Source organism: Myotis lucifugus, unplaced genomic scaffold (assembly GCF_000147115.1).
Source record: "Myotis lucifugus unplaced genomic scaffold, Myoluc2.0 scaffold_42, whole genome shotgun sequence".
In the NCBI taxonomy this organism is placed as follows: Eukaryota; Metazoa; Chordata; class Mammalia; order Chiroptera; family Vespertilionidae; genus Myotis; species Myotis lucifugus.
Genome location: NW_005871090.1, coordinates 6,774,086 through 6,800,397, shown reverse-complemented (window position 1 = coordinate 6,800,397; position 26,312 = coordinate 6,774,086). Strand labels below are relative to the sequence as shown.

The 26,312-nt window shown below is 39.5% G+C and overlaps 2 protein-coding genes across 5 annotated transcripts; both read right to left on the bottom strand.

The window, feature by feature from the left end:
- Positions 1–243: 243 nt before the first annotated feature.
- OTOR (otoraplin) lies at positions 244–5,689 on the bottom strand. 2 transcript variants are annotated; one of them, XM_006087973.3, is made up of 4 exons: positions 3,864–5,689; positions 3,356–3,495; positions 2,344–2,454; positions 244–1,284 (listed from the first exon to the last, which is right to left on the bottom strand). In XM_006087973.3, exons 1-4 carry the CDS (start codon positions 3,976–3,978, stop codon positions 1,261–1,263), a joined length of 390 nt encoding a protein of 129 aa, XP_006088035.1. In that variant the 5' UTR covers positions 3,979–5,689; the 3' UTR covers positions 244–1,260. The 2 variants fall into 2 exon arrangements, with proteins under 2 accessions (XP_006088035.1, XP_023608978.1); XM_023753210.1 differs by lacking the exon at positions 244–1,284 and having other exon boundaries at positions 1,989–2,454.
- Positions 5,690–9,659: 3,970 nt separating this feature from the next.
- On the bottom strand, positions 9,660–20,634 carry SNRPB2 (small nuclear ribonucleoprotein polypeptide B2). Of its 3 annotated transcripts, none has more exons than XM_006087972.3 (7): positions 20,500–20,634; positions 18,682–18,771; positions 18,122–18,294; positions 13,597–13,737; positions 12,477–12,527; positions 10,759–10,847; positions 9,660–10,297 (listed from the first exon to the last, which is right to left on the bottom strand). In XM_006087972.3, exons 2-7 carry the CDS (start codon positions 18,743–18,745, stop codon positions 10,138–10,140), a joined length of 678 nt encoding a protein of 225 aa, XP_006088034.1. In that variant the 5' UTR covers positions 18,746–18,771; positions 20,500–20,634; the 3' UTR covers positions 9,660–10,137. The 3 variants fall into 3 exon arrangements, with proteins under 3 accessions (XP_006088034.1, XP_023608977.1, XP_014310621.1); XM_023753209.1 differs by lacking the exon at positions 20,500–20,634 and adding an exon at positions 19,816–20,110; XM_014455135.2 differs by lacking the exon at positions 20,500–20,634 and adding an exon at positions 19,896–20,110.
- Positions 20,635–26,312: the final 5,678 nt, after the last annotated feature.

Below are 26,312 nucleotides of genomic sequence, written 5' to 3'. Positions count from 1 at the left end.
GCAACCCACAGGTTGAGAACCGCTTATCTAAAGTCACTGTGGACCTAGATGAAAAATGACCCTGGGATCTAAGTCTCCAACTTGCCTTAAATGGCCCCCTCTTCATGGTTGTGGGATGACCAGACCACAGAAAACTGAGGAACAAACCCCATTTCCAACTCCTCCCCACCAACTTTCTACACCCTAAGGTAAAAAATGTTTTTAAAATACTAGATTTAAACTCAGAAATGGTGAAATTTTTTGAGTCTAGTACAGACATTTTTATTAACATTGTAAACAGACAAACAACACAAATTTATGACTATATCAAAAGAATTACATTAGTAATACAAAACCAAAGCAGATTTCCAGTTAAATATAGGAAAACTTATGGGTCAATTGGAACTACCCAACCTGCGTCCCTCACCAGATTTTCTTTCCACATCGTCCTTGACTGGGGAATTTGCACAGGAAGAGGAAATTCAAGTTGAAACAGAAGGAGAAAATAACCTACAGATTTGTTTTTTTGTGTCTTTTCACTTGAAGCTTGAATAACACCAAGTGGTAGCACATATTAAAGGGAAACTATTTCATTAAAAATATTTTATAAACTGTCCCACCCCCACTGTATACACAAATATTTAAAATTTGGAGAGGGGTAAATTGATCATTTAGAGGGTAAAATTATTCAGATGAAATAATTTGTGAGACTTTTTAAAAAGATAAATTTAAAAGCATAGTTCAAACATCTATGAGTCCAAATAGCTCTCCCCCCACCAACAACTTCACATCCCAAAGCCATCAAAGATTAAAAGTAACAACAATCCTAGAGTATTCCCTGATGATACAGTGCCTTTGGGTAAATTATAACATTCCAGTTTTCCAGAAAGTCACGTAGGAAGAAAACAGCATGTCCCAAGGGAAGACCTGTGTGATCTACCAGGTTTATACAGGGAGCCAAAGAGCAGGGAAGAATTACTCTTCAGAAATAGCTACGGATGAACCATCTTCTCTATGCATCCCTCTGTAAGAGAAGGCTGACAAGTAATCCTCTGCTTTCAATCACCCACTTGCGCTGAAACCAAGCCAATAGAAAATGAGACTGAGTTGAAGCCCTTCCTTTTCTGCCACCTCTGGCCCCAAACCTTAGTCCTCCTGTAAGGTAACAAATCCTGGAAACCAAAGTCCAAAATAAGGGACACAGAATTTGGGGTTTCTTGTTTGTTTGCCTTTTTTCTTAATTTTGGTGTTTTCTTTCTACTTGCAGATTTGTCTAATTTCTTACTCGCAGAAAAAGTCAATATCCTGGAACAGAAACAAAAGGAAAAAAAGAATGAACTGAGAGGTGGGGCCAGAAAACAGATGTAGATTCTTTATTTAAAATAATACCTAATCAAAGCTTAATTTGGACTTAAAATAAGTAAAGGTTGAAACCCAAAGATTATGACTTAATTATCACTTTAAAGTAAAATTACTTAAAATGAAAGTTCTCAAATACACTTTTAATTTATGGTTATTTGACATATTCAAGTTCAATGCTAACAAATGATGACAAGTGAGTTCCATTTGGTTAGGCTGGGCAATGTTTTGAAATTATTTAGCACAGCAGTTAGCTCCGGGAGAACGGCTTCAAAATAACCACCTTACAAAGTAGCTCTAAGGGGATCTTTTATTTCTGTCCTGGGTTTACAAGACCCCAGGGTATTGGAAAGGGTGTAATTTTTTTTTCCATACATAAGTGGAGTCTACCACAAAAATAAGGTATTCAGCCCTAACCGGTTTGGCTCAGTGGATAGAGTGTCGGCCTTCGGACTGAACGGTCCCAGGTTCGATTCCGGTCAAGGGCATGTGCCTTGGCTGCGGGCACATCCCCAGGGGGGGTGTGCAGGAGGCAGCCGATCGATGTTTCTCTCTCATTGATGTTTCTAACTCTCTATCCCTCTCCCATCCTCTCTGTAAAAAATCAATAAAATATAAAAACATGTTTAAAAATAAGGTATTCAAAGATTTTACCAGAATGTATTGACTTTATTAAATACAGGTGGTATATTTTTTCCCCAGGCCAAGTCTTGAGCAAATAAATATGTGACCATCAGTTAGAGTCAGATGATACTATTTTGGTTTCTTTCTTTGTGACATGAATTACTTTCAACTAAAACAAAAGGGGGGTCAGTGGAGAAAGTTCAATACTCTTTCAACCTTGGTAGTAGGTGTGGATGCTCTCCCAAACCTCTCTGTCTCAGAAGTCACCACGGGAACCTGGGGCTTTGCTCCATATATAATGTGAGTTACATAATGCATGTAAACACCAGCCTGCATTATGCTAGAGCTGAGTCTTTCTCTGGCCACCTCTGAGACACTTACTGTGGTCGGGACTTCCTTGGTGGCTTCCTGGTACACGTGTTGCTCCTCCACCAAGTTCCTGGGAAAATAACCCACCGTTCCCATCTCATCCTCATGGTCATCACCATACACCTGTGCCCAGAAATGAACCAGTCAGGGGAAAGCGGATGTGAGGCTCCAGAAACCCTCAGGCATCCCCTTTGCTGTTAGTGAGAATGACATAACTGCCAATGCCTTGCACTTCACTCTGGATTCCGGGGGCTCAGACTTAAATTTTAAGTTCACTTACAGAATTAGGTCAACCCCCAGAAGTTGTGTTTCTATTCCTCTGTGGCTCAGTCTCTTACTGGTCTCACTATTTCAGCATGCCTTTATTTTCTGCAATCTTGTGAGCTGCCTGAGATAACTTTGGAATCATAAATAAATAAAGTCAGTAAATTTTTTAAAGTAAATTTTATTTTAAAGGACTTGCATTTCTCAGTTTTTAAAAATTTAAATGAACATATACTTGAGTAAATTTAAGGTATAATTCTTTGTTACCTGAGAATCTATCTGTGGCACTACCAATGAGGACAGTAAGCCAGTCCTGGCTTTACCCCTCCCCAGGGCCCATTCTACACATTTTAACTAAAAAAAGGAGATTCTTTGGAATTAAAGAAGGGGCTAAAGTTTCCTTAAAAATATTGAAACATAGACCGACTGCCAACATACATGCCTTTACTTGGCTAACCCAAATAACTTTTAGTAAGTTTCAAACTCTTTGGGAGGCTCAAGTTCCCATGTATCTGACTAGTTTTTCTTGCAAAAACATCACATAAGCCTGCATTTGGCTCTGTTATAAAATTGTCATTGTTTGTTCAAAATACCATAAAAACAAATATACATGAATTTTTGTACTTGCATCTACAATCTCTACATTGTTCTTAATGGCCAGTTTTAAACATGTAAAATGCATTGAAGATAGGTAATAGAGAAGAACATTAAGAGCAACATATGTCAAGATGTGTGTATATTTTCAATAATCTCATCTTACACTGCCAGCCCAAAATTCTCCAGCTTCATTTTCTTTTACCAGCTTTGAGTAAACATATATCTGCTGCCCTTTTTTAACGTTAATGAATCTACAGTCTGGGGCATTGTAATCTTCTTGAGCTCTGGACAGAGAAATAGTATCTGGAAGGAAAAACAAAACAAACATTGAATGACTACTTTTTTGGCTCCTAGATTTTAAAACAGTAAAAAGGCAGAGCAGAGCAGAAAACTCGGAAATCAGAGTGACTAATACCTCCCCATTCACAGCTTCTGGTCAGTTCAAAGGGAGTAAGAAATACAAAGCATTAAAGCTGCATCCAACAGAACCTTAGCCAAGCAGATATCCTATGGTTAACTCTCTAGAGATACAGACCAGGATAAAACAATGCCAATCAAACATACACATTAGAGAAGATTCACTTCAAAGAACAATCAGATTTTGTGCTGTTAGTGGATAGTTTTCAATTATTTAATAACAACATAATAAAAGGCATTTAAAAAGTCCTTACAGACACACTCGTCATCTGCACAGAGCTTCTTGGAAGCAAGTTTGTCCATAAATATTCCATGCACGGTGCCTAAGGCCACAAGAGCTGGAAGGAAAAGTAACAATAGTCTTGCCATCGCCTTGTTTGCTGCTTATGCTATCGCCCTTTGAGTGGAAGTGGAAACTGACTTCAGTGGTTCCTGCCTTTTATGTGAAAGCCAGACATCTGGGTAAACCCCCCGGCCAATGGGAAGGTGCCTCTGCTTTCATAACAGCTACTGGGCTCCAGGGGCTACTTCGCATCTGATTTTCCAAAGAGACTCAAATTCTATGTCTCCTTTTTATACATAAATGATTTCCAACCGGTCCATCATTGTTCAAGCCACTTTAGTTGTGGTTTACTGCATCAGCAGGGCATTGTTGAGAAAACTAGGAGAATTTTAAATCTGTTTAAAAAAATTTAGTTCAATTCTCATATTCTTTCAACCTCTGAGCAAAAATGTGCTCACTGTAGGAATCTGTTGAAAATGTGAGAGCTACATCTTTGGTCCAAAGGATTTTGTTTTAAACAAATCCAATTGACTATCTCGGTTTATATAACAGGTGAATGAAAGGATTCTTGAGTTTAGAAGTCATTCATAATAGGATTCTTAGAAATTGTGTCTGCCATGGGGCAGACATGGATTGTAGCACAGGAGTCACATTCAGACCCTACCAATGAGGAAAGGAAGAGATGGGTGGGTTGGAAAAATGGAACAATCTTTTCTCCACCTACTTTATCAGAGACTTTTGAAAGTCAGTCTCAAAATGTTCAAGGATTTTGGATCCTAAAGAAGGGAGCAAAGCTAGAGGGTTGAGTTACCACTCCCACCCCTTCCCTGCTCCTGGGCATCTTTCCCATGAAAAGTGTGGCACTGCTAGAAGCCACCAAAGTTGAAACACAATACCTGGCTCCATCTATTCAACAAATTTACTAAGCACCTACCTTGTGCCAGGCACTGTTGTAGACACTAGAGACATAGGAGTGAATAGTCTGTAGTCCCACAGGTTTACTTTCTATTAGCAGAGACATACAGTAGGTTGCTAGTTTTATATAGTGTTTGGGGCTGGCATCTCTCCCATAAAGTGCCCTGCTCCATGGTTTATGGACTAGAGGTCCCTGTCAGGATGCCCCGCCCACTTGGTGGACGACCAGGTTTCAGAGCAGTGCCTCTCCGACCCAGCCCCCAAATGCAGTCACCTCAAAAAATGAAGGCCAACCATGCAACTTACAAATTAATTTTGTACAAAATAATTCTCTAAGGGAGAAACTGGAAAAGCAAAATATATATACAGTAGAATTTTAAAAATTGATTGATTGGTGTGTGTGTGTGTGTGTGTGTGTGTGTGTGAGTGTAAGAAAGTTTCCTTGTTTTGTTTGTGTGTGGACAGGGGGCAGTGTGATTTTCAGGGGAGGATCTTTCATACAGCTGGCCCTGGTTTAGAAGCTTGTTTAATTCAATATCTTCATTATAGATGAAAAAACTGAGGCCCAGTAAAGGCCAGGGCTGCCTTCTTAACCACACAATCTAAAGGCTGCCGGCAGGACTGTGGTTCAGTGCTGTTTCCACACGTCTGCTCTCAAATTAGAATTGAGATTTTGAATTCTTTATTTTCAGATTCACTTCAAGAACAGAATGAATTAGAAATCAGAATGCCAGTGTATTTTCCTTCCTCTAATTTAGGGATCTAAGAGGATCTCTGGAAAAAGTAAAGTATTAAATCTTCTTAGTTCTGATGGGGCAGCTGTTTTACAGACTGTTTACAGCAGGGGTCCTCAAACTTTTTAAACAGGGGGCCAGTTCACTATCCCTCAGACCGTTGGAGGGCCGGACTATAGTTTAAAAAAAAAAACTATGAACAAATTCCTATGCACACTGCACATATCTTATTTTGAAGTAAAAAAACAAAACGGGAACAAATACAATATTTGTATTTGCATGTGGCCCGCGGGCCGTAGTTTGAGGACCCCTGGTTTACAGTCTCAAGCCAGCCCTCAACATAGGAGAGTTCAAAGACAATTACCTTTTGAGTCACTTGAAGAAATGGAGACTGCGCAAAGTCAGATTGCCACACTGTATATAGGCTCCCCAAAGCAGAGTGACATGTTGAATAAAGCCACATCCAAGCTCTCACAACTCAGCAAATACAAAGCCCTTATTGGCCATTTGAAGAAGTAAAAAGATGTCAAGCCTACTGAGTGTATCGCGGGCAGGCCTGGGATGCCTGAGCATTCTGTAGTGGGCAGAGACAGGATGATGACTAGAGAGAGGCCTCTGTAAAATGTTGCTTGCAAATAGCAACTTTAACTTGCAATAATTCAGCAAGCAGTTGTGCCTGGCAGCCATGCTCGAGACACTGCCCATCTGAGGGTCCAGAAAATGGCTCTGTCCTCTGTATTTTCAGATGTATTCTCTAAGTCTTTAACCCCCATAAGACATTTTTTCTTAAATGAGCATCTCCCTCTGGAGTTCGTGAAATGGAGACTGTGGCTCCCTTAGGGTCTAGAAATAGGCTTGGGCAAGTGGGTGGGGTGGAAGCCGCCTCCTTGTCACAACCTACAAGGCTCTGAGTGATCTGGCCGCTGCCCCTGAAGTCACCTCCTGTCACTCTCCCTCACTTGCTCTGTGCCTGCCATACCAGCTGCTCTCTGTCTTTTGAAAATGCTGAGCTCGTTTCCACTTCAGACCTCTCAGTTTATCGCCTGGGATGCTTTCCCTCCAGTGAGTGGTGTTCAGGTCTCTGGCCAAGATGTCTCCACAAACAGACCAGTTTACCAGACCACTTCCTGCACTCCTCCAACCAATCTCTCCATCATGGGACCGTGGCATGTGGCATGCCTTTTTCATTTACTTGGTGGTGTTTTGTCCCCCAAAGCTCTATGAGGTGGAGATCTTGTCTATCTTGCTCATCACTCTATAATTAGCACTCAAAAATACTTAGTACTCATAAATAGGTATTCATTGAATAAATGCATGAGTCCCCTGAAATAGTATGCTTAGGTATATACATGCACATGTCCATTTTTTTTTTCTGGTGAAAGTCCCTAGGTTTTATCATATTCAAAAAGAGGCTCATTCTTCCAAAATTAGTATTCACTGACTAAATTATTAGGGCAGAGACTCAGTGGTCTGGCCACCAAAGTATGGTCCTCAGACAAGCAACTTTGACATCACTTTATAGTCTCTCTTACCTCATCCCAGACCTCGTAAATCTGAATCTATGTTGTGACAAGATATGCAAAGGGTTAATATGAACATTAAAGCTTGAGAAGAATTGCTAGAGGGCAAATCAAATAAAGCAAAATGTTTTAGCCAGAGTTTGATTCTTCATTAGGTCTTTGCTGGATACATTTTCCAACGACAAAAGGCTTATTAAATACCCAAACAGAAAATACTTCAAGCCTTAAAGTTTAAAATGGAGATGTGAGCCTTTCACAAGTTTTCACTTTTATACTATCTTGTATTTATACTGCCTTTGAAAAACACAATTTGAAAGAATGATCTAATCATTATAACATACTTGTACGGTAGAAATCTACTTTGTTCTTTCTTAACCTTGACTCACATTGGAACCAAGGAGCTTAAAAATGATTGATGAATGGGTTTCACCCTGGATTTAACTGATATGGAGTGTGGATTAGAAAATGTTTGAAAATGCTTCCCAGATGATTCTAATATGCAGCCAAAGCCGAAAATCAAATTCAAAATTGAGAACCGCTATATTAGATGGGTAGCAACACTGTTCCCTCCAAATACTCCTAGACACTCCCACTCCCACAGATGGGTAAAGGTCAAAAAAGCCTAGTTTGAACATGTCTTCTTCAAAGAATAATTAGCTCCTTTTCCTTATCTTTCCTCCCTCATGAAGCCTTGCTTTCTAAAGTTTGATTACATACAGGGAGGTTTGAGCAAGTCAGTAAATGCATTGAGGTTAATGGGACTGGTGGAAAGTTACAAATAAGGGCAGGGGGGCTAGAATAAGTGTTCAGGTGTGTATAGATCTTCTCTATAAAATTAAGATCATGAGGCTCTCGGGCTGGGTTGGAGGGGCTGGAGCTCTCTCTCAGGCCCCGCTTGGGCCCTCCCTCACCTGGCCCTGTCCAGATGTGGTGCTGCAGGGCCTGCGCCTGCCTCGAGGGGCAGGCACCACGGTTCTGGTGGGACATGGGCAAGAAGCACAGGCCTTACAAACACCTGCCTCTACTAGGAACATGCGAGAAGCCCTTGAAGCTGGTCCTCCAAGTAGGAGGGAAAGATGTCAACAAGCTCTCCACCTGCAGCTTGGGGCACGACTCAAGCCTTTTTGAGAGAAGGATCATGACGAACACAAGGACAGAACTCAGAAAAAGAGAAAGACAAAAAGCAGGTTCAAGGGAGAAACACAGAAGCGTGTGAAGGAAGATAGAAAGAAGCCAGATAGGGATCATGTGGAGAATGAGGCAGAAAAAGACCTCCAGGGCCAGGCCCCTGCAGGATTAGACTTGCCTCCTGACAAGCCTCCCAAGCTCCTTCGCCAAACAAGAAGTAGAACACACACCTCTTTGAATCAATTGATGAGACAGTTGCAAATAAAAGACCCAAGTGCTTTCTTTTCATTTCCTGTGACTGACTTTATTGCTCCCAGCTACTTCATGATCATTAACCACCCAATAGATTTTAGTACCATGAAGAAGACCGACTATCAGTCTACAGAACTGAAGGATAACTTCAAGCTTATGTGTACTGATGCTATGATTTACAACAAACCAGGGACCACTTATTATAAAGCTGCAACGAAGCTATTGCACTCAGGAGTGAACATTCTTAGCCAGGAGAGAATTCAGAGCCTGACGCAGAGCACAGACTTCATGGCAGGCTTGCAGAAGAGTCGGAAGCAGAAAGACTGGACTGACACCCCACAGAGAGGGGAGGAAGGCAGCTGCTGGCCACCGAAAGGGAGGACTCAGGCAAGATGGGAATACAAGTCTTTGAGTTCCAAAGAGGAAAACAAAGACAAAAATGTGCTTGAAGGTAAAGTTAAGAGCAATAATTTAGAAAGAGAGCAGGAGGGAAGTTGACCTGATGGCTTGTTAATAGTCAAGTATGAATTTGAAAGAAAACCAATACAAATTCTAAGTGGTAAGTTTTGTTCAAGGAAATATTAAAACAGGAATATGAAAAAATGATCAATAATATCACTTGAGCCCTGGCCAGGGTGGCTCAGTTGGTTGGAGAGTCAGTTCCCAGTCAGGGCGGGTTCAATCCCTGGTTGGGGTGTGTACAGGAGGTAACTGATCTATGTTTCTCTCTCCTATAGATGTTTCTCTCTCTTTCCCCCTCTCCCCTCCTCCAGTGAGGATTAAAAATACATTTTTTTTTAAAGTCACTTTAATATGAACGATCCATGAAAAAACTGCCCACTTCTTTAGATACCATGGTTTTACAAGCAGGGGCCTGAATCAATGGCCTTAGATATAAATCAAATCTAAAGAACATAAGCGTTGAAAAGATTGGAACATTGGTATTTGAGGCTTACAAAAACAGCAAGATTAGGATTGGCAACCCTTCATAAGTCAGTTTATTTTTCTCAAAAAAGATTGTAGACTGTAAAATCTTTACCTTGAGGTCTTTCAATAGAGCTTCAATATTAACCACACAGGTGTTCCTTAGAACAGTCCTGCCTCAAGAGGGTAAGAGTACAAGATGTGAAGTTTATAGACACCATTTTTTTGCTGTTTTCCCAGAAAACAGTAAGTAGTTACTCCTAAATGGCCTTTATTCAACACTGAACAAAAAGATTTGTGAAATGCCTTTTACTAGCAAAATACTATGCTCATTTATTTGAATATGAAGATCAAATTTAGCTCCTGCCCAGTTCATATGCATAGAAAATAACATTATAGAAAATCTAATCAAGAGCTTGATCTAATTCCCCTTTGCTTTTACTAAAATGGTTCACTGTTTCTCATTAGCTGCTCCAATACCAGAAAAACATCCTATTACAGTTTTATTTACCTTAACATGTGCTCTAGACTTAGCCCAAGTATTTGACAATAGGACAGTGGGCCAATAAATGAAGTATTATGTATAAAACTTTATTGTACAAAATTAAGGCCTTCACATTTCATAGTTCACTAGTAGGTAATTTTTAAAAATCTACACAAAAATTTTACTTGCATTTCTTCCAGCCCCAACTATTAAAATGGCCTGACCAATTGTTATGAAAACAAACACTATAAATAACTCCAAGTCCTTTAAAGACAACTCTCCCAAATGTTATTTCTTGGCATAGGTGATCTTCATGGCATGAGATGGTGTGATCTTAAATCCTTGTAAAGCATCCCTGGCAGCTCCAGCCTGTCCATCATTTTCAAATTCAACAAATGCAATGTCATGCCGCCCAGGTACCAAACGTACTTCCTTGAAACCAGGGAACCTGTGAAGAAAAACAATTTATATCTATGTAAATTATTTATATATATGTAAATACATATATTTATTCTGTGTTTAAACTTATTAAGCAACTTCCTGGAAAGTACTATTTCCTACCAAAAATCCTGAGTAGGGTAAAGATAATTAATAATATAATTAAAATATAATTAACACTAGAAGAATTGCAGGAATAATATAAGCTAATTATATTCTTATCACTGTATCAAAGCTTTGTTTTCAGTTTTACTCATCAATTAGAATTCATAATTCAAACATCAGTGGTAATTCATGTCTTTATTTGCTAAATCTGAAGACTAACTTTAATTCATGGTTAATCCCAAACCAAATCAACGAGCTTGTAAAAAATTACTGCTGTATGGTACACAAATGGATTCAACTCATGAAAGTGCTATTTGTCCTATCAGGAGAATCTTGGAACACAGACTTTTTAATAATAAAACTTACTGATTAAACAGCATGGATAACATCATCTCATTAGTCTCTTCTGGTAAATTATTAAGGAATAAAATATAGTTTGGAGGGTAATCAGGGACCTATTAAAAAGAAAAAAGGCAAAGTTAGCTTGTAAGTATGAAAAATATTGTAAACCATTTGGCTCTTACATAAAATCTAAACTCGAGAGAGCTACATTGTACAGTTTATTAGGGATTATGAAAACTTAATGCATGCATCAAACACTATAGCTGAAAATCAAGACCAGAGGAATAAATATAAACCTAACAGTAACTAAGCAGACATTCAAATCACTTAACACAAATTTGGCAAACTATAAATCTTATCAGTATTAAGTATTTAAAAATATTTAAACCAATATTTAAATTTTGTCATAATTGGAGGATCCTGTCATCTGGGTTACATAATTGAAAGATCCTGACAAAACTAGAGAAGGCGGCAATATCACCCTCCTTTAGCTTGTTACCCAAGAACAGTGATATTCAATTCTCTGCATTCCTGCTTACTACCTCCCAGCATTTAAGAAAATTGAGAACCACTATTTGGTGACTTCTAATGTTTTTTGCAAGTAAATGAGATATACATGAGTCTAGTTACCCACAAATAAGTAGAAACAAGCCCTGTTTTAGATATTAAAAACTGTTTGATTCCCCATCCTCAGGTAATAAGGATCTATAGGGAGATCATCATGTTTATAAGAAAAAGCTTCCCTCTCTGGCTAATTTTATGGGGGGAAAAAGATAAAGTATAAAGAATAACTTAAGTGAACAACTTAAGGCTTAGAGAATTCAGTGCTGGCACTTGTAAACTAGACTATAATTGTTATAAGAGTTCAAAGAAGGAAAATAGGTAATAAAGAAAATGCAAATAACTTAAAATCAGAGCAGCAAAACCTCAGTGATATAAGGAATTCTCTAAATTAAAGATACATGGTACAGACTGAGAGCTGTCAGAGGGGAGGTAAGTGGGGTGAATGGGATGAAAGGTGAAGAGAATAGCGAAAGAACATATACACACAGCCCATGGACACAGACAGCAATGTGGTGAGGGCCAAAGGGATGGAAGGCGGGATCTGGAGACAGAGGGAATGAGGGTGGGAAATGGGGACATCTGTAATAATGTCAACAATAAAAACAAAATATAACTTTTTTAAAAAGAATGTTGTCAGACCCTAGCACCTAGGAGACAAGAAGGAAACCATGAGTACATAATTGAGGCTTCCTCTGAGGCCGTTAGCAAGGAGATCTAGAAGAGTTTGTAAGCTATCTATATAAGGAGACTTAAATATATTTATGCCGAGGAAGAAAGAGCAAGGGTAAAAAGGAAACAACTATGTGAAAACAACTTTGTGTAAGTCTGTTAGAAAAGCTGGTTTAGCCCTTCAGCCAACTGGAATAGAAACGAGCCGTGTCTGTACAGCCCTTGGCTACGGAATGTTTGCTCCCTGGCCTCACAGTTCAAAATCTGTCATTTTGATTCCCTCACTGATTCATTAGCCAAAGTGAGGAATAAAGTCATCTTGGTTTTCTCCCTCCTAAAGGAGATTAAAATATTCCGAGTGAGTTTCTACATTAAAGTGCTATATAACTTAATGTTATATTTTACAGATGGAATTATTTTTAGTTTTTGGAGACATGCAAGTTGTTATATGTTGTTGCTATTGCTTTATATAGTTTTATTTTAAAGCACCACATGAAAAAAAATACTACCTGAGGGTTTGGCGTCGCATTTCCTTGGGGATTAACTGAATTTGGTGCTCCCTAAACAAAAGAAAGAGAAACAGTTAAAAATTTCAATCCCTCTAAAAAAGTAGCATGTGTTTATTTTTATAATCACTACATAAAAATAGCATTAATTTAAACAGATTTCTTATTCCATTTAATTTTACTTTAAGAATTTACATCTTAGCTCTGACTCAAACATTCATGTATTTGGCTTATCAAGTATTTTTGAAAGGTCTAATCCTAAATTTTAGATAATATGTCATAAAGTTATGCCTTAAAGTTATGAAGAAATATACAAGAGAAAAAACAAGGGAACAATTTTTCTTAGCTTTTTTTAACAATTAGACAAAAGTCAAGCACTATACTTTGTGAAACTGACTTCTAATCACTTTTAATCTAAAAGTAATTACTTATGGATGATAATTTTACTTTATCTATTATTTTAAATTAAAAATTTGAATTCCTGAATTGTTCAAAGAAAGCAGGTTTGAGTGGAGTACTCATGATTAAAGATAATATCTATGGTTTATAGGCAGTGGAACTTGAGAAATAAGTCAATAGATATAAATATATTCTGTGAATGATGAACTGTCATACAAATTCAAATAAAACTGTCAAACATAAATCTGCACATGTAAAGGTTTATCTTTTAATTTATTTAAACATTAATATTGGAACTTTAGAACTCAACCAGTCCGGCTTCTTAAAAATCCACCTTTAACCCTTTGAGTGCCAACCAATATCCTAGGAACTATGCTAAAATTGCCAAGGCATTTTTGCTGATTTTACAGCAGTTTAGGAAAAAAATTATGAATCACAAGTAAATGAAGTTACATATTCAATATCTTCCACAAAATCGTCATCTTCACAGCAAGAATTGACATATTTAGCAATATCTCATCACTAATAAAAGCAGACTTAGAACTGGACACTGCAGGAGGAGCGCAATAGAGCTCCTGGCACTTTTGGCGAAAGACAGGAGTGCAATCGTGCTCCCTGGCACTCTAGGGGTTAAACACATTTACACACATGTGCATGCATGAACCTCAAAGACATCCCTATCAAAATTTAACACCAGAAAATAAATAACTTTTGTCCATCTTACCAGACCAGGCTTCTTATTAGCAGTCAGTGCTGTCTGTTCCACAGTTTTGGCTTTCTTCTTTTCTTTTTTCTTTTCTTTGTCAGCAAAGGTGCCACGCATTTTAGATATTATATCTGAATCTGTTTTTGCATACTGGATTCGCTGTTTTAATTATTTGAAAACAAGTTACTTTTCATTATGCTCAAGGTTTACACTAGTCATTAACATTTCAAATTTCATTATCCAAATACACTACAAGGTAATTTTAAACCCATCCCTAAGGAAATCTGTCAAATGTACTGAGTGCCAAATAAAAATAAGTTGTGGCCTATGATTCACAACTTATACAAAGTTAGATTCAACTGTGCTTTTAGAAAAACCATAGATTTTCATATGAGAAAAACATGCCTGTGAAACAGCTGTACCACTGCCTCTCTCCATTTAATAAAAGAATAGAGAAAACTGCATTTGAATAGAGAAAGTTGCCTATCCCTTAGCAGGGACTCTCAGTAGAAGGGTCAACATGTGTCAGTTAGCTGTGAAATGTGTCTTTTGGAATTTGTTACTTCCAAAGTTAAAGCCCCCAAAATTGGGAATGACTTTCTTCTCAATCTGCTCTATTATTCTTAAATAAAATAACTAATAGTGGCATCAACTTGAACTTAAAATGCTTTGAAAGGAAACAAAAGGGTGGCAGCACAACTTGTGCAACCAGGCCACTGACTCATTCTTACTAGGCCACAGCCGGCAGGACCAGTATGCACAAGTAAGACAACAGGCCAGCGTTGAAAAACATCGGTCTAGGACAGCATTTCATAAACTAGAATGTGCATTCCAATTACCGGAAGAGTTTGTGAAAGTGCAGATTCCAATGCAGGAGGTGTGGGTGATACTACTGGCATGGCTGCCACACTCTGAGTAGTTTTTAGGCCCTGGCCTAAAGCATTATCACAGAGCTGAAGCCAATGCAATTAGCTATCCCGAAACATTTGCTATGAGTTAAACTGTTATCTACAGTGTACAAAACCGCAACCACCGCTTCAAGGAAACATTTCTTCCCTGGAGCCATAAGAGCCGAAACTCTGTCTCTGAGCATATCGTAGCACAACAATCAAAACACACAAGAGCCCTGGATGGGTGGCTCAGTTGGTTGGAGCATTCTCCTACACCAAAAGGTTGTGGTTTGATTCCAGGTCTGGGCACATACCTGGGTGTTGGGTTCGATCCCTGGTCGGGGTGCATAAGGGAGGCAACCAATAGATGTTTGTCTCTCTCCCTCTCCCTCTGATTCTCTCTCTAAAATTAATAAAAATACATCCTCAGGTGAAGATTAAAAAAAATTGAAACTAAAAAAACAAGATATGCTACAAATTACTATTCAAAACTGTCTTATACAGCATGAATTCAATGTCAGTATGCAAGGAACAAGTGGCATTTTAAAGAAGTGTGGGTTTGAAAACAACAAATCTGTCAAAACCAAGAGCAATTCTTTTTCTTTTTGTTCACTTCATCTAGAGATGAATGTACTGGGGAAACAGGAGGGGACCAGGCTACCACTAGGCATCCTCTGGTCTGGGCTGCTGTGCTAGAGTAGCTCTAAGTGTACTTACCCCTGCAAGCAACGCTGCTAGTCTCAGACATCATCATTTGACCAAAGGTAGGCTGAGAGCTTAGACTAACTCTGACAACTTAATTCCAAGGGTTCCCTCCCAACCCCCTTCCCTGGGTCTTCTGTCTTCTCCCTGAACTGAGCAGATCTCTGGTGTCTGTCCTTTTGACAATCACCTGTGACAATCTCTGACCTCAGCTATCGCTTTTAGCTGGCTGTTCTAGAACGGTAGTTCTCAGCCAGAGGTGATTTTGCCCACCAGGGGACAGCTGGCAATGTTAACTGGAGACACTGCTGGTTGTCATGAAACTGGCATGTAGTGGGCTGAGGTCAGGGATGCTGTCAAACACTACAATGAACAAGATAGACCTCCACAACAACAACATGATTCCGTTCAAAATGTCAAAGTGCCAGTGTTGAAAAACCCTGGTCGAGACTAAATATGGATAAAGGGTAAAAGCCCACCCAAGGCTTTGAGAAGAGGCAAGGTTTACATTTAAACCAAAGGTTTCGACACAGAAGCCCTTTAGGGTGATTCTACTTTATTGAGGTATTTTTGGCATTAAATGATCAAATGTCCTTGAATCACAGAGAATAATTTTGCTCTGAGTTCTAAGTTATAGAAAATTTTGCTCACTTTTTGACTGGTATGTTGGAGTTAAAACAGGAGAGCAACTATAACCACCTCAATCAGTAAAACAAGATGGCTCAAAGAATGTTCTTCTCCCTCTCCCAGGATGCCGCAAATTCAGCAGGTATGTGCTACCTTCTTGAAAGCAGAGAATGGAAATTCTAAATACCTTTTATATAAGATCAGTCTATGGACTTTTCCCATTGATTTTAAACTAATTAGTTGACAAGGTGAAGTAGTACCAAATACAGCAAATAATTTCCAGCTTTCCCGGATCTGAGTAACAGGAACATGCAAACTTGTCATCTCAACTCAGCAAAGCAGCCCTAAAACCCCCTGAAGGAAAAACTGCCCCTTCATATCAATGTAACTTTAGATCTAAGCTAAAACCCAGTCTATGCTCCTGCCAACTGAGATCTCAATTATGCTACTCCTTCATATTACTAGATAAGCTAGTTTCAGGAAGTGCCAATTTACTGAAAACTAGGATATGTAGACACAATCCATTTTCACAGATGCGCCTTTCCACACAAACTGTGCCCAACCAGGTGGGAAGTGGTGGGAAAAGGGAAGTTGGATAGAGGATGAGAAGAAAATTTGCTCTAGTAACAAGCAAAAGTCTCATTCTTCAATCAGACATTGTGGTATAGATCAGTGGTTCTCAACCTTGGCTGCACATTAGAATCACCTGGGAATCTTCTTAAAATCCTGATTTCTGGGCCTCATCCTCCAGAAATTGTTTCTTTGTTATGGGGTGGGGCCACAACATTAGTAACAAAGAAACAGAATTTCCGGAGGATGAGGCCCAGAAATCAGGATTTTAAAAAGATTCCCAGGTGATTCTAACGTGCAGCCAAGGCTGAGAACCACTGGTATAGATCTACAAACTACTGAGCCAACACTGCCTGATTTTGTAAATTAGGTCTTCAGGGAACAAACTCACACCCATTCATTTGCATCCACCTAGGGCTACTTTTCCTGCTATAAAGATAGGTAAGTAGTTGCAAGAGAGATCAGCTGGCTTATAAAGTCTAAAAAAGTATCTACTACCTGACCCTTTATTGCTAATATGCTGACTCCTAGTTCAGGAAAAGAACAATCCTAATACCGAGGGTCAGGAGACTAGCATTCAAGTCCTGATGCTGTCACAGGTTATATTAAGTATAACCTAGATAAGCAACTAACCTTTCTGTGCCAGATGGTAAAATAAAATAAAAGGGATTAGGTCAGTTGTCTGCACTACAGACTGCACGTCTACTCCAGCCCTTGGCCTGTTTTTGTATGGCCTATAAATAAAGGACTTTAAGACTTTTTATTTTATTACAATTTAAAGGGTTGATACATCCCCCCCACCACCACCACCCACCCACACATAATATGCAACAGAAACCATATGTGGCCCACAAAGCCTAAAATATTTATTATCTGGTATTTATAGACTTTTGCTGAACTCTGAATTAAACCAACAAATATCCAAACTGCTTACATTTTACTGGTGGTGAAACTGAAAACAGGCACAAAATGGCAGAACCAGAATGAGGACCTGGGTCCTTTAAATGCTGGACCTTCCCATCACAGTTCAGATCCAGAAGAAAATCACTTTGGAATCCAGGTCCTGTGTACTCACTCACACAAGTAGAACCCCTTGCTTTACACTCTGTCTCCATCCTGATCCAACCCTCTATCATCTCGGACTTACACCAAGGGTCTCCTAATTGAGTTCACTACTTTCCTTCTGGCCTTCCCACAATCCAATCTTTATCCAGCAGCTAAATATGAACCTCATGTCACTGCTGAGCTCAAAATTTTCCATGCATAATTACTTCATTTTCATTTATTAATAAAACCTATTACTCTAAGTCTGAATTTTCCTTAGATTATTGCTTTATCTAGACTGCATAGCTTTTGATATGTAGTATTTTACTATGGCGTTTTTGAAACTTTCTAAATCTAACAGATTAGATTTCCTCTTTGACCCATGGTTTTTTTAAGTTTATAAATGGAGGTTTCCTTTTAATCTTCTAATTTATTATTAATTTCTAATTATTTTCAAATAAGAATGTTGCCTATACTGCCATTATTTTAAAAAATATCCTGCATCTCAAGCTATTTTGTTTTTGTCCATATGAACTGTCATAAATTAAGAAGTAAATTATAAACTCTAACAGTTTCTATAATAAGTAAAACAAACCCAAACTCCCTCTAACACACAGTTAAAAGCAGAAAGCAATAGCTATAGTTTCAAGTGTATATTTACTTATCTACTATATACCATAAGTAGAGATTAAATACTGAAATTAACTTACCATTGGTTTACCATAAAATGGAAATCCTTGTAACTGTCTCAAGGCATTTGTGGATGAGCCCAATTCTTTAAATATAACAAAGGCTTGCCCCCTCATTTTCATGGTCTTTAAAGCTACAATATCTACAACATGGCCAAACTGAGAAAACAGGGCATACAGGGATCTCTTCAATTCTGTGTAAAATTAGAGGGAAACAACTTATTTGTGAATGAAACAATGACAAAGTTCTTCATAAAACGACCCTGAATTAAGTGCTTCCCTACCATTCATGTATTCATTTATACAGTTATACATTTTAATAACATCAGACTATTTAGCTCTCTGACTTAAAACGTTATTTGAAATCATTTTATCTATGAGTGAAAACAGATTCAACACATTTTTCAGCCCTTACCTATTTTTATTTTTAAGCCTTAAAATCCTTACCCAATAGGGATAAACCAAAATTTCGGGCACTGAGAAAGATAACTAAATGAAAAATTTTGAAGCAGTACAACTTTTAAGCCAGTAGTAATTAAGCACATTTTGGCTATGAACAAATCTTTTTAAAGCACACTCACCTTCTTTTTTAATTTTGTCATTCATATTGTTGATATAAATTGTGTGGTTTGGTCTGATATCCATCTTTTAGGTTAAGCTGTCCAAACAGCCTGGAGAGACAGTAAATATTCTGTTACAAACAGGGAAGACTTAACTCATACTCTTGGTGTGACATTAGGACACAACACAAGTGTTACTAACTTTTCAGCTCTCTTTCATTCCCTAATGCCAGAAAACATCAGTTTGGCAGTAGTCTTTAAAGCTCTCCAACTCTTGCTAGCTTTTTTTTTTTTTTAAACAAAAGGAGAATAATGCTCAGTGGAGCACTAGTACCTAGTAAGATTTTTAACGTTACTTTATTCAATAAATTTTATACTTATCTTCCACTTATAACCAAGTGATGTTTTTCCATCTGCCTAATAAAACAACTTTTCTTTTTAAATTATTTAAAACCCGAGATTTGAAGAAAAATGAAAAAGAAACTAGCAAATGCACAGCCAGTAAAAATCATTTAGAACATTAATGAAGTTTGCCAAGAACTACTACTTTATGTGTACACTTACATAGCACTTTCATATCTGTTACTAATTTATACACATCACCACTTACTGTCCTCACTCCACAGTTATCTCGAGCCAATTAAAGGGATGGAGCCCTAGCCGGTTTGGCTCAGTGGATAGAGTGTCGGCCTGCGGACTCAAGGGTCCCAGGGTCCATTCCGGTCAAGGGCATGTACCTTGGTTGCGGGCACATCCCCAGTAGCGGGTGTGCAGGAGGCAGCTGATCGATGTTTCTAACTCTCTCTATCCCTCTCCCTTCCTCTCTGTAAAAAAAATCAATAAAATATATTTTTTAAAAAATAAATAAATAAAGGGATGGAGCTGTGAGAGAGCAGCACTGCACGATGGTTAAGAGCTCTGATTCTAGTTATCAGCCAGATCTGAATTCAAACCCACTCTGTGCTTCTGACTAGCTGCGTGACTGGGGAAAGTTCCCTAATCTCTCTGGTCCCCATCTGTAAAATGGGGATGGTGGTCAACAGCATTTAGCCAGGAGAACTCAGGAGACTAAATGAGACAAAGTCCCAGCACAGCTCTTGCCTGGGCAGTAAGCGCCTAAAGCCGCTGTTATTAAAGGTGAATGAAGGGACTTGCCTAAGTTCACGCGGCTAATAAGCCGCAGGCCTGGAAATCCGCCCTGTCTTCTGGTCTCTGCACTCCTCTTTCACACTCACCTCAATATTTCATCTTTCACATCGTTTTGAGTTGCAAATTCTGGCCTTGTTTTATTCCCTAGGCCGCCCCACATATTCTTTAACTTCACAAATACCTAACTGCACCCACTGTATGTGAACAGCACAGGATGACTGGCAAGGAAAGGGCCCGCGGACAGGGGCTCCGCTTGTGCGGGCAAACGTTAAAAGGCAGGCTTCTCGGAGACCTGCGGGCTGCTCATCTGAAACCCGAGGTCGCCAATAGGAGGGAAATGATCAGAGAGGAGGCTCAGGGTAGGTACGCGGGGCCTCCCTCCTCTCCCGACACAAGCACACTCGCCCAAGGCCCCGGACCGAAGCCCAAGGAAGTAGCCCCGTGGTCCCGGACTCTACACGTTTGACTCCAGACAACGCTCTTAAGATGGGAGGCCTCGCCGGAGCGGCGCTGCAGCCTCCATTCCTCCCCCGCCCGCTGGCCTAGCCTTCCGCGAACCCCAGGTCCGGTGCATGCAGCCCCCACCACGCCGTCCCTTCCCGCTCGCAGCTCCCACAAGGGAGCGCTGGGCCGAAGGCCAACCTGCGGCCTGGAAACCAAAACAGCGGGACAGAACTCATTCAAACTCACCTGAGGCCCGCCCGGCGTCCCGTCACCACCGAAAGCCGGAAGCGGAGCCAGAAACCGGAAGTGACTGCACCAGGAGCCTCAATGGAGCGCAGATCGGTGGAGGAGCCGAGCACCGAGTCGATCGATGCCCCGCGGCTGCGCCTGGAATCGCTCTGCGCATGCGCGCCCTGGCGGGCGGGGAGAAAACGTGGGTAGGGGGAGTGGGGAAGGAAGGGGAGGGAGCCTGTGGGAAGCGTGTGGGTGAAACAAATCTTGGGGCCATAGAGTGAGAGGATAGGGGAGCGCAGTGATTCATTTCCCCCACCACAACTTTACGCGGCTTTAACCACGCAAAGGTAGCGTCCATCTTTCCAAATCCTATTCAGTTTTACAGGTGCGGCCGCCCATGCCCACTGCCAGGGCAGGCGCCCTTCTCCGGGCTCTGGCTGCCCCCGGTTTAACCTCACATTCAGGGCAGCCAGCACCCCCACAAGTCTCCTCCGGTTCCAGGGCTCTGCGGGAACTCTCCAACACTGCTGATGGGCTTGAATCCCAGGGACACCTCCGCTTGAGGCCCCAAGTGGAGGGAGTTGGTGTCGCTGTCCAGCTCTCTCACCTTATGAGGCAACCACACTTGACTAATGACCAAACACCTGTAAGGTCATCAGCCTAAACGCACTCAAAACTCATTCATTTTCTATCATCCTTCCCATCTCCCCACAAAATGCCTATATTGTTCTAGGGTAAGACAAGTTGTTGGTGTTTAGGCCAAGCTGAAGGGCACATAGCCACTATCCATTCGTCAAATATATGTAAAGCATCATCTGAAATGTTTGTTATGAGCCAAGAGGAATCTAATCTTGTTATTCCCTTAAACGCCGCAACTTCCTCATATGTAAATTAGGGATCATAATAGCAACTTCCTTCTATTGTGAGGATTAAGTGCACTCAATATAAAGTGATTAGACACGAGAAATGGTTCATAAATGTTATTTGTAAGTGCTGGACATATGCATGAAGGTACCCAAATAGATTCGTCTTATAAGACAGGGATTTTTATTTTAAAAGGTCGCCTAAAGTAGCAACATTTTGAAATAATGTAAGTTTTTTGAAGGTGGGGATTTTTGTCTACGTTGTTCACTCAGGTAGCTTTAGTAACTAGAAACGTGGCTGATAAATATATATTGAATGAAGCTTCATGGAAAAATTAGACAACACTAAAATGTGGTTTTTTTATGAAGATGCACAGAAGTGTAGGAAATAATGTTAAACAATTACAAAAAAGCATTATTTTATAATATGGATGTAAAATTGAGAAGAAATGTAAATAGTTCTGTCTCAGTTAAGGAATTATGAGAGAGTACCCTTACTACATTAAAAGAAATATAAACTAAATTTAAAAAATTTTGAATAACAAAGGACAAGCTGCCCTGCACATTAATATGGACATCTGACCAATTAATTATGTTTGATGATAATGACGATGGCTAACCTATTTTTCTGAAAATAAGCTGTAACCTGACTATATTCTGCAAGTCATTTTGGCCAAGAGCACATCATAATTATTAAGAGAGGATAAGGTGGATATTAAAACCTTATCAGATATTTTCCCATACAGTAGATTCCCTTTTCACTTTGTTGATGGTTTCTTTTGCTGTGCAGAAGCTTTTTAGTTTGAAGTAGTACCATTTGTTATGTTTTTCCTTTGTTTCCCTTGCTCTAGGTGATATATTGGTGAAAATACTGCTACATGAGATGCCTGAGATTTTACTGCCTATGTTTTCTTCTAGGATTTTTATGGTTTCACAATTTACATTTAAGTCTTTTATCCATTTTGAGATTATTCTTGTGTATGGTGTGAGTTGGTGGTCTAGTTTCATTTTTTTAAAGGTGGGACTTTGCAAAGACACTTTACCTGGAAAGAAAAAAAAAAAACAGTACCTGTCCAATTTTCCCAACACCATTTATCAAACAGACTGTCTTTACTCCATTGTATGCTCTTACCTCCTTTGTCAAATATTAATTGGACATATTTGTGTGGGTTGATTTCTGGGGCCTCTCTTCTGTTCCATTGGTCTATATGCCTTTTCTTCTGCCAGTACCACTATCTTATTACAATGGCTTTGTAGTATAGTTTGATATCTGATATTGTGATACCTCTAACTCTGTTCTTTCTCAAGATACACCTCAACACCAGGAAGACAAGCAATCCAGTTAAAAAATGGGCAAAGGACCCAAATAGACACTTCTCCAAAGAAGACATACAGATGGCCAACAGACACATGAAAAAATGCTCAAAGTCACTAATCATCAGAGATATGCAAATTAAAACTACAATGAGGTATTACCTCATACCTATCAGAATGGCTATCATCAATAAATCAACAAACAGCAAGTGCTGGCAAGCATGTGGAGAAAAGGAAACCCTAGTACACTGCTGGTAGGAATGTACACTGGTACAGCCACTGTGGAAAACAGTATGGAGTTTCCTCAAAAAAATTAATGAAACTGCCAATTAATCCAGAAATCCCACTTCTGGGCATATATCCTAAGAATACTGAAACTAATCAGAAAACATATATGCACCCCTATGTTCATAGTAGGGTTATTTATAATAGCTAAGATCTGGAAGCAGCCGAAGTGCCTATTTTGTTTGGTAGATGAATGTATAAAAAAGCGGTGGGACATTTACACATGGAATACTATGCAGCCGTGAAAAAAGAGGGTCTCTTGCTCTTTGAGACAGCATGGATGGCCCTGGAAACTATTATGCTAAGCGAAATAAGCCAGTTAGAGAAAGACAAATATCACATGATCTCACTTATAAGGGGACTCTAAAGAACAAAATAGACTGACAAACAAAATAGGTCCAGAATAACAGACCTCGAGGGGAGGGGTTTTGAGGGAGGGAACAGAAAAAGATTAACCAAAGAACATATATGCATATATGCATAACCCCTGGATACAGACAATAGCATGGGAAAGGGGTGGGGGTTGGGTGGAGAAAATGGGAGACATCTGTAATACTGACAACAATAAAATAAAATTAATAAAAGCCAAAACCAAACAGAGGATAAGATGGAACTTTGCAAAGATACTCCACCTGGAAAGAAAAACAAAGAAAACACACAGAGACTTAAAATCAGACGACACATTGGGGTCTATTAACAACTAAAAAATGGCTACTATACATTACACTGTGAGAAGGAACTCAACTAATGGCCAACTCAGTGGCAATGATCTACATGCTATTCCCCAGGTTTTTCTAAACAGAACCAGTGTACCTTTCTGTCCTTGGGCAGTTGGTCTGGGCTTTCCAATGGCCTGCTAGTCCTCGGTGGTTTCTTAAATGGTTTTGAGAAGCCAATAATTGAAAGCAGGACTGAGAAAGGAATGAAGGGGGAGAGGAGCTCTTCTGCCCTTGTGAGATGCCTTGAATGCCCTGGTTATATAACTATATTAAGAGCATTATAACTTCTAAACTTTGGTCAGATGAGCTGTAAAACGACCATCATTCCTTTATGATTAAATTCACCTCTTGAGGGTCAGATCAGGAATCCGATATTTCCAAAACTCACCTGTTTTTAAACAGAAGAGAAAAACAAATGGATTTGCTTAGGAGTTCTGCTCAGTCCAGTCTCTCATATTTCAGTGAGGCAACCTGATTTACTTTCCTGTGAAACAGTTTTGTTTTTTATGGCACTAAACCCAGAAGCAGCACTACAACACTCTAGACAACTGTTACCTATCTATTGATGATGAAACTCGCCTATTTTAGAGGTAGCAGCAAAATTACTACCAACAGTTGGGAATAAAACTGTGTTAAGACATCTAAATTATCGTCTAAGCATGATATACGAGGCAGCTCGTAGTGACTATGAATGCACATATATTTTCCTACCTTATCTGCACGTGTTTTATGTTTCTCATTAAATGTTTTCAGTATCTCGCTGCAGTATTTTTGAGATGCGGCCGGGTTTAAAGAAAGATGCATCATAAAACTGGTGGATAAATTTTGGCCCATTTATGTTAGATAGAGTCACAGGATGTACAATAATTTGTTTCTATTTTCTCTCTCTCTCCAGGTGGTGATTTCATTAAGAAATTTACGTAGAGTAAAATTATTTCACAGCCATCACTAAACTAATCTAGGCATTATTGTTGAGCGCCATATCAGGTTTACCTTGTCCTAGCTGGTTGGGATTATATTGACTGAAACTTCCTAAGAAGCACCCCAGCTCTGAAATTCAGGGAGGAAATAATTTTGTGCAATTATTTTCTGTCATTTTATTTCAGTCCTTATGTTTATTTTTTAAGAAATATTGTTTTAGCCCTAACTGGTTTGACTCAGTGGATAGATCGTCGGCCTGTGGACTGAAAGGTCCCAGGTTTGATTCTGGTCAAGGGCATGTGCCTTGGTTGCAGGCACAGCCCCAGTAGGAGGTATCCAGGAGGCAGCTGATCGATGTTTCTCTCTCATCGATGCTTTTAACTCTCTATTCCTCTCTGTAAAAAATCAGTAAAATATATATTTTTTAAAAAAGAGATATTGTTTTAGGAGAAAAAAAAACATGAAAAGCTATTATCACTTCGGAAACATACTATTGTGCTAATGTTAATAGTGGGGTACCTCTCCATACACAAAACACCTTTTTCTCCCCAAAATGGGAGGAATCTGAGATAAGCTATGATAATGTATGCATCTCATAAAGTTTGGAAGCAGTAGTTTGCCTTCGAAGACTAGATAACTAAAGATGTGTGGGAGAAACTTGGACGTCTTACTGTTCAATATTATGAAATGGGAAGTTGTGCTTGGCACGGTGTCCCTCTGACCTCCCCTGAAGTCCACTAAAGTAATAACACATGACTGCCATTCTCTTCAAAACTGGAATAATAAGATGCTAGTGGCATGAGGCCCACCTAACAAGCAGATTAAATTATTAAGTGCAGCAGATAAAATTCTTAATTACAAGAGTTTTCGCCTCTATGATTCAACACCGTTAATTTTTTTTAACACCCTTAATTATTTGGAGTCGTAAGCCCTGTCACAATTTGAAAATCCAAATTTAAAAAAGAGACCTTTTTAAAAATGTTGCCTCTCAATTATGTAATTTCCAGCATCATGCACCATTGATTTCACAGGCACATCCCAGGTGGCCTAATCCAGTGCTTCTTAAACTTTAATCAGCTAGGGATTTTGTTAAATTCAAATTTTGAGTTGATAAAGTTTGGATGGGGGCCTGATGATCTGCATTTATAACAAGCACCCAGGTGGTACTGATGACCCCCCACCATATTTTGGGTAGCAAGACCCTGAGCATTTCAGATTTAAGAATGCCTGGTAGATTATCCAGTATTGTACAATAGTTAGCTGAGGGGGCCATAGAGCTCCTACCAGAGACAGAACACTATCTTCTTATTGCAAATACAAATCAACTATTTCTTTCAAAGGAATTATCTAAAACTCTGTTTTAACTGCCTTCTCCTGGGCATTTGGAACTCAATCTCAAGTGAGAGTGAGAAAGTCTGGAATTTTTGTTCCCTCTTGACGAGAGATTGCTTGGTTCTTTGCGGGGCCCTGGGTCACCCTCTAATTAGTGTTAGACATTACAGTTGTGCACAACTGTCCTGGTCTGGTCTCCTGCCAGGCTCACGGAGGCTTGCACTTCTCCACACCTTCTGAAAATTGGCACGGTCAGGTAACGTGCTTTGGCTAATGAAGGGTAAGGATATTAGCTAGGCATCACTTCCAGGCAGAAGTGTCAAGAGCCAGTGCACAATTTGCCATGTGCCCTTTGTTCTGTCTTTGTGATCTTGGAAATAAATGGAACCTC

Excerpts from the sequence above, each read along its gene's own strand:
- OTOR (XM_023753210.1), bottom strand. The coding sequence starts at position 3,978 with ATGGCAAGACTATTGTTACTTTTCCTTCCAGCTCTTGTGGCCTTAGGC. Across the intron at positions 3,496-3,863 it reads TGCAGATGACGAGTGTGTCT|ATACTATTTCTCTGTCCAGA; the intron begins GTAAGGACTTTT and ends TTTTCCTTCCAG. Across the intron at positions 2,455-3,355 it reads GAGAATTTTGGGCTGGCAGT|GTGTATGGTGATGACCATGA; the intron begins GTAAGATGAGAT and ends TTCTGGGCACAG.
- SNRPB2 (XM_006087972.3), bottom strand. The coding sequence starts at position 18,745 with ATGGATATCAGACCAAACCACACAATTTATATCAACAATATGAATGAC. Across the intron at positions 18,295-18,681 it reads TGACAAAATTAAAAAAGAAG|AATTGAAGAGATCCCTGTAT; the intron begins GTGAGTGTGCTT and ends AATTTTACACAG. Across the intron at positions 10,298-10,758 it reads TTATCCATGCTGTTTAATCA|GTTCCCTGGTTTCAAGGAAG; the intron begins GTAAGTTTTATT and ends TTTTCTTCACAG.